Source organism: Chionomys nivalis, chromosome 5 (assembly GCF_950005125.1).
Source record: "Chionomys nivalis chromosome 5, mChiNiv1.1, whole genome shotgun sequence".
In the NCBI taxonomy this organism is placed as follows: Eukaryota; Metazoa; Chordata; class Mammalia; order Rodentia; family Cricetidae; genus Chionomys; species Chionomys nivalis.
In genome coordinates, this window is record NC_080090.1 from 38,615,952 (window position 1) to 38,630,100 (window position 14,149).

At 37.4% G+C, this 14,149-nt stretch overlaps 1 protein-coding gene across 1 annotated transcript; it reads right to left on the reverse strand.

Annotated features, from left to right (window-relative positions):
- Nucleotides 1–1,137: 1,137 nt before the first annotated feature.
- On the reverse strand, nucleotides 1,138–11,311 carry LOC130874117 (40S ribosomal protein S21-like). The gene is made up of 2 exons (XM_057769117.1): nucleotides 11,271–11,311; nucleotides 1,138–1,518 (listed from the first exon to the last, which is right to left on the reverse strand). The coding sequence occupies exons 1-2, from the start codon at nucleotides 11,309–11,311 to the stop codon at nucleotides 1,173–1,175; spliced, it is 387 nt and encodes a 128-aa protein (XP_057625100.1). The 3' UTR covers nucleotides 1,138–1,172.
- Nucleotides 11,312–14,149: the final 2,838 nt, after the last annotated feature.

Here is a 14,149-nt window from a genome sequence, read left to right on the forward strand (position 1 = left end):
AAGTGGGCCCTCTCCCTACAACATTGTTTTGTCTTCAGTTTGGGTTTCATTTTTATATAGAAAATCCATAATTGATGTAATCTATAGACTGTCTTTTATACATTTCCTCATGTAGTGCTAGAGATATAGTAATGTGTACACTGCCACATATAGCCCTGTATTTATGCACATATATATAGCCCTGTATTTATGCACTCATACACTAGCCTTAGGATTAGCCAAGAATTAATTAGAAACTGCACTTCTGCCTAGAAGATGCTGTGGAATCTTCTGTGGAAGGTGTTTTCTGTTGTGGTTTTGAGTCACCCTGATGTATGATTATTTTTTATTACGTACTAGAAATCTGTGTCTCTTTCTCCAGTAGTGTGTATGTGACCATGAGGGTGGGAAGCAACTCTCTCTTTAACATGACACAACAGGATTGTGAGACTTTCTGAGCTCACAAACATTGCTCCTGTTATTCTGTGTTCTTCTGTGGTGGCCATGTGGGCTTCACTGTTTTCCCTGAGCTATTTCTATCCTTGCCTCTGTGTGTAGATCCTGGAGATTTAGAACTGGATCCAGTTCAAGTTAGGATTCAGACCTGATATTTCTGTTTCCTTGGAAACCTAAAAACCAGTTTCTTCTGTAGTGGAGGCTGGTAGCTTTTGGCATCAGTGTATAGTGCTTCATTCCTCAGCTCAATCTTAAAATATCCTAAAACACTGTAATAAGTCTGTCACTTTTGAGCATGAGTTGGGTGCAGGTCCTCTTTTTATGTTGATGAATCTCAGCCACCCAGACTGTCTCCATTCTTGATACAGACTGGGAGACAAGCTGAGTTTCTGTAAATTTTATACTTCCATTTAATAAAAATAACTGGGCAATGGTGACACACACCTTTAATTGCAGTACTCAGGGAGCAGAGACTGGCAGATCTCTATGAGTTCAAGACCAGCCTGGTCAACAGAGTAAGTACCAGAACAGCCAGGGCTTCAGAATACAGTAAAACCCTGTCTTAAAAAAACAAAAACAGAAAGAAAAAGAAATTCAGGAACTGCTGGGAAGATGTTAGGCTGCCTGGGATGTCATTAAACAAAGAGGAGTTAGTTCTTGGAGAAAATCAATGAGCCTACACGATTTTTTTTTTCCCTCACTTTTATTTATGACAGATTTCCCCCAATCTTTTCTGGTCAAAAATTCTTGGAGACAATTCCATCAGCTTTAGCCAATCGGAGAATAGAATTATCTGACTCGCCCATCCTGCTAATGGTGCCGCAGATAGCGTAGGTTTTAAACTGGCCATTAAACCGACCTGTGACCCTGTCAACCTCGGCCACGTTCATCTGGATGGACGCGTGGTCCTTGGCACCAATGATGCGGTTGCTCACGGAGCATTTCCGCGGCACGTACAGGTCCACGAACTCGCCGGTTTCGTTCTGCTTGTCGAGGTCCTGTCTGCTCGCTAGGCCGCAGGAGTGCAGAAAGGAAGTGGCTTGTCCCCGGGCAGCACTATTGGGCGTGAGGGGCGTGGCGTCCCTACACAAATATTTTTAAAACAGCTTCCTCATTATCTTCCTCAAAAAAGAAATGTTCTAAATATTGTCAATTAAAACTATTACTCTCAAGTGTGCCACTCTAGTAGAAGCACCGACTTACTGAAAAAGAGATTGCTGGGTCCTGCTCTTAAATTCGTTATCTCTCCATGGAGCCTGGAAATGGACAGTCTGCCAAGTCTCCAGTATTGAAGCTTCTGTACCTGGAACCTCATAGGAGATTACACAGAAAGGACATTGATTTGGGGTCTCAACTGGGCCACTGAAAAACATCTGAAGAAGTAGACTGAGCACGGTTTCATTTCTAATGTGTTATCAAATTGAATGATCTTTGATAACTAATGCACTGGTGAACTTTACTGACCTCATCCATTCTCTTATCTCCTAGTTAGTACTGGAGCCTATGCTGTATTCTAAAGATTCCATAACAAATAGTCATTGATAAGGACCAGTCCCTGCTAGTAGGAATTCCCATCCTTCCAAGACTGGCAATTTTATCAGAAGAACAGATAAGAATGGTAATCCAATGCTGTTTGTTTAGTATACTAGAGGATGCAGGATCATAGTCAGTTATCACAGATGTGAACAGATGTTGAAGGCAGGTGCAATTTAAGAGTGACTGTACTGACTAATTTTTCTGTCTGTGACTTGGCATTACAGAGGAATATGACTCTTCCAATTCATGGATAGGTAGAAAGAATTAACTTTTTCTCCCCAAGTCTAGGTATGTTGTATATCCCTACATATCTTGAAGTCCTAGGACACGAAATATCAGGCTATAACTTTAAGTACTTTGTGTAGTCAAAAATAAAGTAATACTTCTTTGAGATATGATTCACATACACTAAAATACATTCACTTAGATGATAAACTTTAGTATTTTTTGATACTCATAGGTGGTGTGTAGGTTATAATAATCATTATGCACACACACATGCCTGTGTGCAGATTATATGCTCTGTGTCATTCTTCACACTCCCACTTCTTATTTGTAAAGATTTGCCTATTCTGAGCAGTTTATAAAAAGTAAATCATATAAAATAGTGTTTATTATAATCACCGTTTTTTAGTATATTAATAGAGCACTATCTCCCCATCCCTGTGTGTATGTTTAAATCGGGACTCTTTATTATTGTAAACAAATATTCCATTATACAAATATACTACATTTTTATCCATTCATTAATTAATGAACATTTGAGCTGCTTTAAATTTTTAATATAATAAATCATGATGGTATGAACATATGTTGCCAAGTTTTTGTGTTTTCATTTTTTTACTGGCTGTAAGGTTTTTAGGTCACATGTTGATTTAATTGTTCAAAAATAGCTATTCCCTATTATTGTCTTGAAATGTTAATGTAATTAATCTTAATCAAAAAACAGTAGTCAGATTTCAGGGTAAAAACCTGGAAGATCAGAGAATATGAAGCAGCCACCAGTTCCTTCATACCTGTTTTATTCCTAAGTCTAAAGAGCTGAGATCCTGTCTACACCCCACTTAACACTTCCTGTCTCCTCCTCCAGAGCACTGAGAGTGAAGGTCTGTTCCTCCACTGCCCAACTTCTACAGTTAACTAGTGGCTAATTCTGGCCTCTGATCTCCAGGCAAGCTTTGTTTGTTAGAACACACACAAAAAAAAAAAAAAAAAAAAAAGAAAAAAAAAGAAAGAAAGAAAGAAAAAATTAGCATGCAACAACAACTCATCATGAATTAATAGGTATTTTAGATATTTTCTGTTTGGTGATGACGGCTATCCTAATCCTAATGGATTTGAAGAAGGATCTCAATTGTATTGCTTCCTATTCCCCCAAATGAGCTGTATGGTGTTGCTATTTCTTGATAGTAGTGACTGTTTTTGAATTTTCTTGAGAAATTTATGTATGTATTTATTTTGTAAATTTGAAGTTGGCTTACTTTCTTTTTGTCATTGAGTTGTAGGGATTTATTAAATATTCTGCATTCAAGCTCCTTATGAGAAATATGATTTGAATATTTTCTCTTGTCATATGGATAATTTTCCACATAATTGATGGAAATTTTTGTGGCTTTAAATTTTAATTTCCTGTTGAGTAGTACTCTAATACGTATATATTCCATACTTTCTTCATTCATTCTTCCATAGAAGGGCATCTAGGTTGTTTCCAGGTTCTGGCTATTACAAACAATGTTGCTATGAACATAGTTGAGCATATACTTTTGTTGTATGATAAGGCATCTCTTGGGTATATTCCCAAGAGTGGTATTGTTGGGTCCAGAGGTATGTTGATCCCGAATTTCCTGAGAAACCGCCACACTGCTTTCCAAACTGGTTGCACAAGTTTGCATTCCCACCAGCAAAGGATGAGTGTACCCCTTTCTCCACAAACTCTCCAGCAAAGGCTATCATTGGTGTCTTTTATTTTAGCCATTCTGACAGGTGTAAGATGGTATCTTAAAGTTGTCTTGATTTGCATTTCCCTGATCGCTAAGGAAGTTGACTAGCAAGAAACTCAGGACCGTGAGGGGTGCACCCACACACTGAGACAATAGGGACGTTCTATCGGGAACTCACCAAGGCCAGCTGGCCTGGGTCTGAAAAAGCATGGGATAAAACCGGACTCGCTGAACATAGCGGACAATGAGGACTACTGAGAACTCAAGAACAATGGCAATGGGTTTTTGATCCTACTGCACATACTGGCTTTGTGGGAGCCTAGGCAGTTTGGATGCTCACCTTACTAGACCGGGATGGAGGTGGGTGGTCTTTGGACTTCCCACAAGGCAGGGAACCCTGATTGCTCTTTGGGCTGACGAGGGAGGGGGACTTGATTGGGGGAGGGGGAGGGAAATGGGAGGTGGTGGTGGGGAGGAGGCATAAATTTTTAATAAATTAATTAATTAATTAAAAAATTTAATTTCCATTTTTAGGACAAATTTCCTTCATATTGCTCTTGCTGACCTTGAACGAACAATGAAGCAGCCACCAGTTCCTTCCTACCTGTTTTATTCCTAAGTCTAAAGAGCTGAGATCCTGTCTACACCCCACTTAACACTTCCTGTCTCCTCCTCCAGAGCACTGAGAGTGAAAGTCTGTTCCTCCACTGCCCAGCTTCTACAGTTAACTAGTGGCTAATTCTGGCCTCTGATGAGAACCTTGTTGGTTCATTGCTCTTCCTGTCTCAGCCTGCTGAAGTCTGGAACTACCCAAGTTGTACTAACAGATGTGAATGATTTTGCAGTAGTCTCCTTGGGATGGTGTTCTTTCCCAGATCTATGCGTATTAATGATGATTTTAAGAAATACATACATATGAACATTCATATAATGTTTGATACATACACACACATGCACACACACAGATCTTATACAGAAACAAGTGCAGGTATCCATATTGGAAATCAGTTATCTGTATTATATTATTTCTACTTCTCAGTTCCATCCTGTTGGTTCATATACTGCTTTCATGCTATTCTGCACCATCTTATCTGCTGTGGAATTAATTCAGATTGAAATTAGGCAATTTAATTTTTTCAACTCTGTTCATTTTATTCTCATGATTATTTCGTTAATTCTGGCTCTCCCGTATTGCCATATAACCACTTAGATTAGGTAGTAAATTTCTGCAAAAGAAAGTAGCATAGATTTTTAGAGGGATTGAGTGTAGAAATCATTTTGTAAGAGTTGAACTTAAAATGGTTAAATGCACATATCAGCTTGATTGCCCATGTAATGTCCAGCTATTTGGTCCAATCTTACCCTCGGCTTATGGGTGACAGTGTTTTCAGATGAGATTAATGGTGGGATTTGTACACTTAGGAAAATTGATTGCTTTACTTAATTGATTTGTTCTCATTCACTTGAAAGTCTGAATAGATCTTCTTTGAAGTAAAACATTGGTTTTCTCCTGATTTCAGACTTATTTTGAGCTCGTTGTTCATTCCCTGGCCTCCCAGCTTTGAGCGTGGAGTTTCTTTACTTCATCAGCTCTGCTGGTTCCCAGGCTGTGAGGTTTAGGATGGAGCCATAGCATCTGTTTCCCTGTGCCTCTAGCTTTGTAAGTAAGGATTTGGAGACTTCTCTCTTCTCCAAAACTGTCTGAGCCAATTTCTGAGAACATCACCTTGTATACATCCCTGTGGTTCTGTTCTCTGGAGAAGCCTGACTAATAGGGGTATCATAAATAGACTGGGATTTGTGGTCCATGGATATGGGATAGCTTTCTTTTGAAATTTAATTTTACTCTACAGGTTTAATAGTTTTAGTGTAAAAGTTTATACTTTTTCAGTTAAAGTTCTTCATATTGCATCCTGTTGGACAGTTTTGAAATTGGAATCATCTTATAATTTCTTTGTCATGTGGTTCAATAGTAGTATATAACTGATTTGTGTGAATTAATCTCCTCTTCTCCATATTGGTTAGCACACTTCATTGTCATATTTTTTCTGCAAGAGAAATACTACCCATAGACAGAAGTAATTTAACAGTGCAGATGTGGTTTTACTCTTGTTTCCTAGTTATCCTGACTTGTACTCTCAGGACAATATTGGACAGTGGCAAGAACAGATCGATACCTCTTTTTAATCTTGATCCTCAAAGTGAGACATTCAGTTCCTTACTATTAACTATAACATCAGCTGAGAATCCTCATCAGTGGTTCTTTTCAAGGTTTGTTTCCATTATTTTAAGTTATGTGCCCACATCTGTATGTCTGTGTGTGGATTTGTATATATGAGAGGGTAGAGGAAGCAGAGTCCCCTGTAGCTGGATTAAAGGTGACTGGAGGACTTTAAGGTAGGTAGAGGAGAGGAGAAAGAGAGAGGTAGGGAAAAAGGTTTAGGGTGCTGCAGGCAGAGCAATAGGAAGTTGTTAGCAGGAGAACTGGTCTCTGTATCTGAGCAGAGAGTAAGCCAAGCCCAGAGAGATAGAAACAAGGCCTGTGGCTGAGAGGCTGTGTCCATCACCTCCACACACTTTGACTGAGAATCTCGATCGACATTCTTTCTCAAGCTGAGAAAGTTGTGTGTTATTCCAGGTTGACTGAATGTTTATGGTAAAAGCTTTGGTCAAATATTTTTTCTGTGTCTATTAAATTAATCATACACTTTGCACTTTTACATCTGCTGTTCTACTTTAACACATCCATAAATGCTAATCATTCTCAAATTTATGTTATTAATGATTTATGTTTCTAATTGCCTCAGTTTGTTTTCTTTTTTGAGAGGTGGGGCAAAATAGCCTAGCAGAAGCACCTCAAGGGAGAGAGGGTGCATCTATACTAACAGTTCAAGGGTGCGATCCATGTTAGGGATATTAAAGCAGCAGGGCCTTGGAACAGCTTATCATGTTGCACACACAGTCAAAATGCAGTCGACAAAGCTTGCACTGAGATAGCTTTCTCCTTTTTCAGGATTTTTTTTTTTTTTGAGACAGGGTTTCTCTGTAGCTTTGGTGCCTGTCCCGGAACTAGCTCTTGTAGACCAGGCTGGCCTCGAACTCCCAGAGATCCGCCTGCCTCTGCCTCCCGAGTGCTGGGATTAAAGGCATGCGCCACCACCGCCCGGCCTTTTTCATGATTTTTATTTGTTACTTATTTTTACTTTATATGTATGCATGTTTTGTCTGAATCTACTCCTCCGTACCTCATGGATGACTGGTGCCCACAGAGGTCAGAATAGAGTATCGAATCATCTGAAAGTGGAATTACAGATGGTTTTGTGTCACCATGTATGTGCTGGGAATCTAACCTGGTTCCTCTACAAGAGCAAAAAGTGCCCCTAAACTACTCAGAAATCCTTCTACCCTTCTCATTTTTATACAATCAAGGGTGCTAACCCTTAGTGTGGTGCTAACTCCGTTAACCTAATTAACATTGTCCCTCACTATCATGGCCAGAGGCTAAATAACCCTTTCCAACTGTGCCTGGACACATGTCTCCCAGATGACTCTAGATCTCATCACATTAATAATGGTATCACAATAATGGTGTCTAATTTTGTTTCTTCTGCTTGATTCTTCATGTATCAGCTCCAATAGTTAGTTTTTAATAGGAGATTTTAAAATATGTGAGTTACCAAAATTTTTACATGCACTTACAACCCTTTTTAGCTTCATAAGGTATGAGTTTATGTTCTCTTTTGTAGGTGACATTTTCCTTGTAGTTTTCTCTTATTTTTGGTATCCAAGGACATTCATGACTTTTATAGATGTTTGTAAAGAAGCAATACTTATTTACAGTTTTCAATTTTGTCCATGGATTTTCTGCTCTGTTTTTATTAACTTCTACTCTGTCATAGTTACTTTCTTTATTTTGCTTGTTTAAGTGACTTTTGCTTTATTAAATGACTATGCTTTGTTATGATGACAGCGATAGCTCATAAACTCTGGTTTTCTGTGTTTTCATTTCATTTGTCTCACCTTATTTTCCATTTCCCCAATGATTTAGGATTCTGATGTTTAACAATCACACACTTTTAAATTGCCCAAATACCCCTATTTTATTGATTTCTAATTTCATGTAATTATGGCTGAAATATACACTTGGCATAATGCTGGTTCTCTTAAGCTATTCAGAAGTATTTTTGGCTTCCTTATAATCTAGCATCAGAAAGGTTTTATGTGCTCCCATGGTCTTACAGTGTTTGTATGATCATGGTTTTAAGGATGCAGTAATATGCTATTCAGAAACCATCAATGCCTGTGTTGATGTGAAATTATTTCAAGGGGATAAAATAGGTAAGTTACATCCATTGACTCAATCAGGAGGCATGACTATATCTTGGTAGATGAACACAATTAATTTCTATAAGGAGGTAAAAACAGTGCTTCTATTTTGGGTGATTTTCACTGAACATATGGTTAAATTCACTCATACAAAAATACCTAGCTTTCCTCTTCAGAGAACATTTGGTGCTTTCAGCATCACAATGTGAAAGAAGGGACAGGCCTGACTATAAAAGGTGTTGAGTAAACAATTATTAATTAATTCACACAATGAAACTGCACTTTCTGTTTCTGACATTCTTTCAATAATATAGAGATTGTATCTACTGTTTAAAAATCATGTGCACTCTTAATGTATTTTCCTCTAGGAGGGGAGAACACAAGTGTCAAAACCAGAAATGGAAAAATATATTCCTTTATACTTCTTTTCTTTTGTTCAGTAATAGCTTTGACCCAGGCATTCTTTGGAATTCTTTAGGTCCAATATATGCTAGTCTTACTTGAATGGGGACCACAATTACAACTGATTGCAGGTGTCTCTAGAGAACTCACTATGAAATCCGCTTAGGTATCTTCTTCTGTCAAGGAAAGGATTCTATTGTAAAGTGTGTAGTGGGACTTTAATCTGCCCTCAAAAATTCTGTTCCCTTCACCAGTTCAAAGAATTACTAATCCATCATAGAATCATTACTTCTTTACAGATAAATCATTGGCATGGTATTTCTGAAATATATAATAATTCACAGAAAAAGGACATTTTTAAATTATCTATTACTATATAGTAAACTACCCAAATCGATAGTTGCTTAGAAGACTAATTCCATTTATTTTATTCTCAAGTTTGGAATGTGGGTAGGATTTAATTGGTGACATTTTACTTCTGTATTCTATATCCTATAGCACAACTAAAGCCTTGACTAAAGATATCTGAAGATTCATTCAACAGCAGGGTGCTTGTTTGAGCTAATATTCATGTTATATATTAGTTGGAACAGTTAGGCAGGTTCCTTCAAATAGCCTGTCTTTGCACTTTGAACTTCCTCACCACATGACATCTAGGTGGCTTGAACTAATATTCCATAGATGTCTCAGATAAAAATGCACTGCCTCTTCTGCAAGCCATGCAGTTATCTGTGCTACCACACAGTCACAATGAACAAGTTCTTCAAACTGATTAATATTCAATATAAGTAGTAGACATCAGACTTCACTTTTCAAGAGAGTCAATGAGTTTAATTAAATGTCTTAAAACCATTACAGATATTCATGTTTTGTTGATTTTATTTTTATGACTTACTTTTGTTTGCCAGTCAAGTTAATCAATAATATGCTTTTTGATTTCTGAACTTTGTCACATGTTATTTTTCTAATTCAACCTCTATTGAAAGTAAATGGATATGTAGGGTCCAGAGTAATTTTAAACATCATGCCAATGTGTATGATTGAACAGTTCATCCTAACACTGAATGTCATTTTTACTACCAAATGAAATATTATACATGAACAATTTTTCTTTTAGATACATACTTTTTCTATTGATTTATTAGTCTCTGTTTTAAATTTTTATTTATATATTTTCATTCTGTTTACATATGTATCCATGTGTATGTGTGAGTACATTGTGTGTCTGAGTGTGTATTTGATTGTATGTGTGTGCATATATGTAAATAGAGGATCACATGCCATTGAGTGCCCATGAAATTCAGAAGACAACTTGGGAGTCAGTTCTCTCTTACTGCCTTGTTGGATTGAAGGTCTGAACTCAGGTTCTCAAACTGGAGCTCAAGAGCCTATACGGTCTGCTTCTTGCTGGCCTTTATCAATTTCTTTACAGTCTACTTAAGGTGAGGCTTATTACTGCAGTCTTGGGAAACTGTAAGATCAATGTCAGTATCAGTGTCTGAGATTTTTTTTGCTTAATAAAGCTTTTGTTGATGTCCAAAATCTGCTTGAGCTTCACCCTTCATGTGACAAATTCATAGCCCATCCTCTTTGCTCTGGATCCCTTTGGTGAGGAAGTCTTGAGCATACCCATCCTTAACATTGTGACCATTTCTTTTCTATGTCCCATCTTTATTAATGGCTTCCTGTTCTGAGCATCATTTTGGACTGAAGTGTTTGATTTTTTTCCCTGGAAATTAACAGAATCAATGACTAAACTATAATTCCTGTTTGAAGTGCCTATCATTTCATCAGGTAAGAATCGCTCATGTTCTCCTATACTCCTTCTCACCTCAATGATCACTTACATATGATGTATATTCCCTTTAAATGAAGTCTTTTTTATATATTTATAAATTTTTCCTTTTATTATAATTTCCCATTTTCAGATGTGGCGGAGAACTCTATTTTTTCTTGCCTTTTCTACAGTTCTGAACCTTCCAGATTCACACCTAAGTCTACCTTCAATTTAAAGAATAAAGTAAATTTTTTGGTCTTTTGTGTTCCGTTTTCTAGTTTTATGATCAAGTTTTTCAAAGTTAGAAACTTTTGAGATTTTGGTTTAGAATGTTTTAAACTTGGGAACACAACTCGATGATCACCATCATCACAGTCTTGGAAGACTTCTTTTTTATGTCTTTCTAAACACATTGCCTTCAATTCGTTGGCCTATTTCTGCTTATTCAATTGTTCAGCTATGTGAGCTAACTCATTTATTTGATTTCTATGATTTCACTGTTGCATTACCCCTTCTTGAATAGTGCTACAATCCTGGTTAGGGCTTAGGGCAAGGACAAGGTTTTAATGAATAAAGATGTATCGCTATTCAGATCTGGAAGGGAGGCAGGAGGGTAACGTGTCTTTCTATATGATCCAGGGCCTCCTCTCCTACCTCCCACATAATATACACCCTCTAAAATAGCAATGAGAAATGAGAGAAGGCACATGAAATACCGTAAGCCAGTGTTTGTCAAAGAGGTTTCCCAGAAGTTATTTTAGCCACATAATCTCAAGATAGCTCTTGTATTTGCAGAGAAAATTAATTCCCTTGGATTCTACTCTCTCATGCCCCTCCCAGAGAAAGATAGCTACCTGTGATTCTGAATGTAACCTTTGTTCATGTCACCGGTCATTGTCACAGTTCCAGCTGATGATACTACCATTAATTCAATGTGAAGAATTTGGTGCCAGAATGATTGGCAGGAGCAGAACTGAATGTCAGTCCTTTGCTGAAATATTGGCTGCATCTTATTTAAACTCCACTCTTTTTCTTGCTATTTTATGTATGGAATGAGAAAGAAGACAAAACATTGTTCTACAGTTCTGTGCTCTCTGTTGTTGACAAAGTTTCTTCTGAATATATAAACTTGGCTGATTATTTTTCTTCCAAAAGGCTTGCTGGCTTATTTTGCTTCTGAGCTGTCAACTTAATATGTTGTTTTACTCTTGTGCAACTACAAAAGATAGTAAATAATTCAGTTACTGATTTGCTATAGGATTTCCTTCTTTATGCTGTGAATTTATTTTATTATCATTGGTTAATAAAGAAGCTGTTTTGGCCTATGGTAGGATAACTAGGTGAAAACTCCAAGCAGAGATAGAGAGGAAGAAGGCAGAGTTGGGGAGACACTGTGTAGCCACAGAAGGAATAATTTGCCAGTGCATCACTGGCAAATCACAGCAATGTGGCAATACACAGACTAGTAAAATAAGTTAATGGTAAGGGATAGTCAGTAATATGTCTAAGCCAATGACCAAGCAATTATACTAATATTAGCCTCTGAGTAATTAGTTATTCTAAAAGTGGTTTCAGGAACTGGAGGGTAGAAAGAAACAGGTCCAGTGGGACAAAGTGAAATGGAGAAAATTCTCTATTTACACTGATTACTTGATGTGCGATTCCCCTCTCTATCCTGTAAATACCATTCTTGAATAAAGAAACTGCCTTGGCCTGTGGATAGGACAGAGAAAAGCCAGGCAGGGAAAACTAAACTGAAAACTGGGAGAAAGAAGGTGGAGTCATAGAGAAGCCGTGTAGCACTGCCTGAGACAGAAACCAGAACTTTACCCAGGAAGCCACAGCCTCATGGTGATACACAGATTAATGGAGCTGTGTTGTTTGCCAGAATATGCTTAAGCTATTGGCCGAACTGTATTGCAAATAATACGGTTTTGTGTGATTATTTTGGGGCTGAGCAGCCAGGAACAAACAAGTGGCTCCAACAACAATTACCATGGTCAGAGAGAAATCAGAAGATTTGGAAAGAAGGTAGAATTAATAAAAGACAAATAGAGAAAGAACCTTGATTCTGGCATGTGGCTGTAGGTGATTCCTCTAAGAGATAGAGTTGTGGACCAACATGTTGCTGGAATGTTCCAGTTAGGAGGTTACTTTAAGAGTATGTTAACCATAACACAACCACACAAACAGCAACTGCAATTAATTTCATATGTGTCACAGGCATGTGCACACAAACCCACTCACATACATACATCGCTATACATATGTATATACACACACAAACACACACACACACACCAGTCTTTGGCAAAGGGAAATGAAGTCATTCCACAATAACATTCTCCTTTAGAATGCACAAAAGGTCCCCCAATTAAGGTGGGGTTTGAAAGAAGTAAAATTAAAAATGCTTATGGTTGGAGTGAGGAAAGAATATGAAAGGCACAATAAAACAAATATATTGAAATAATTAAATAGATAAAATAAAGATTATTTAAAAAATGGAAGCTTTCAGAAGAACAGGTATTTTTAAAGGACTCCAGAGTTCGTGATATAAAATTACAGACTTTAATGTAAAAAACCCAGTGAATGTTGAATAGCAGATTAAATATATTGGAAAAGTGGTTTGGTGAGCAGAAAGATGGATCTGAGGAAAGTACTCACGTGCAGCACATAGAAGAAAAATATGAGAGGTAACAGAGAAGGAGGGGGTGTGAAAATATTTAAGAATCAATCCACCAAAGGCATGCAAGGCTGTTACAGAGCAACTTTAATGTCTTACAGGCTACATAAAGGAAAGCTGTCTCTGATGGGCAGATATATTCATTTGCTATGAAAGGACTACCGTCTTAAAAATGTCATTCTTCCTCAAATGCAAAGAAACATTGAGATGTGGTTTTTACAGAACTACCCAGAGTGATCTTAAATTCTGACGGATCAATAAATTTCTTGAAACCATTGGGGAAATTTTGCAGTAGAATGTTGTGGGAGGCAAATGAAATGAAACTGCCCCAGTAGATAGAGAGCAAATATGGCACAAAACTCTGGAGGCGAGAAGCAAATAGTGTTGATATGGTGACTCAGTAGACTCTCTGTGGAACAGAGGAATAGAGGGTGTGGAACAGAGGAATAGAGTGTCAGAAGCAGCCTTTCATGGGTGCCTTCTCAAACAGGAGAAAGGGATGGAAGCATTGGAAAGTGTTTTCTCTAATCATCAGTTGTAAAAATTAATCATCATAGTCTATGTCATCTGCTAGAACAATCAAATTTTGCTGCTGCAGATGAAAAACAGCTGGCTATGATGTGCAAACACACCTATGAGCCATGTTCTAACAAAACTTTACTTAGAAAAAAACATGCATCCACCCCGTAAGCTGTTCCCTGGAAATCTTTGGTTTGAAAAATTACATTTTGATTTGGAAAATCCTAAGATTGGATCCCTATTCTCATACTCTGTGTAGAATGAAATCAACATAAAAGAGAGTACTAAATATAAAAGGAAAACTTTAGAATGTTAGACAGAAAATTCTAGAAGAATGTTAATGTAGAGAAAATTTCCTTAAGAAGAACAGACAAAATGAAGCATAAAGCATTATTCTGGCATCAAATTTAAAACATTTGGATGTTCCAAAATTCATCTCATGAGCTAAGTTTAAAAGGACACTGCAGTTTTAAAGGTGATTCCTACAGCATACATGGTTAACCTGTGGTTCTAAAAAATACATTCATAGAA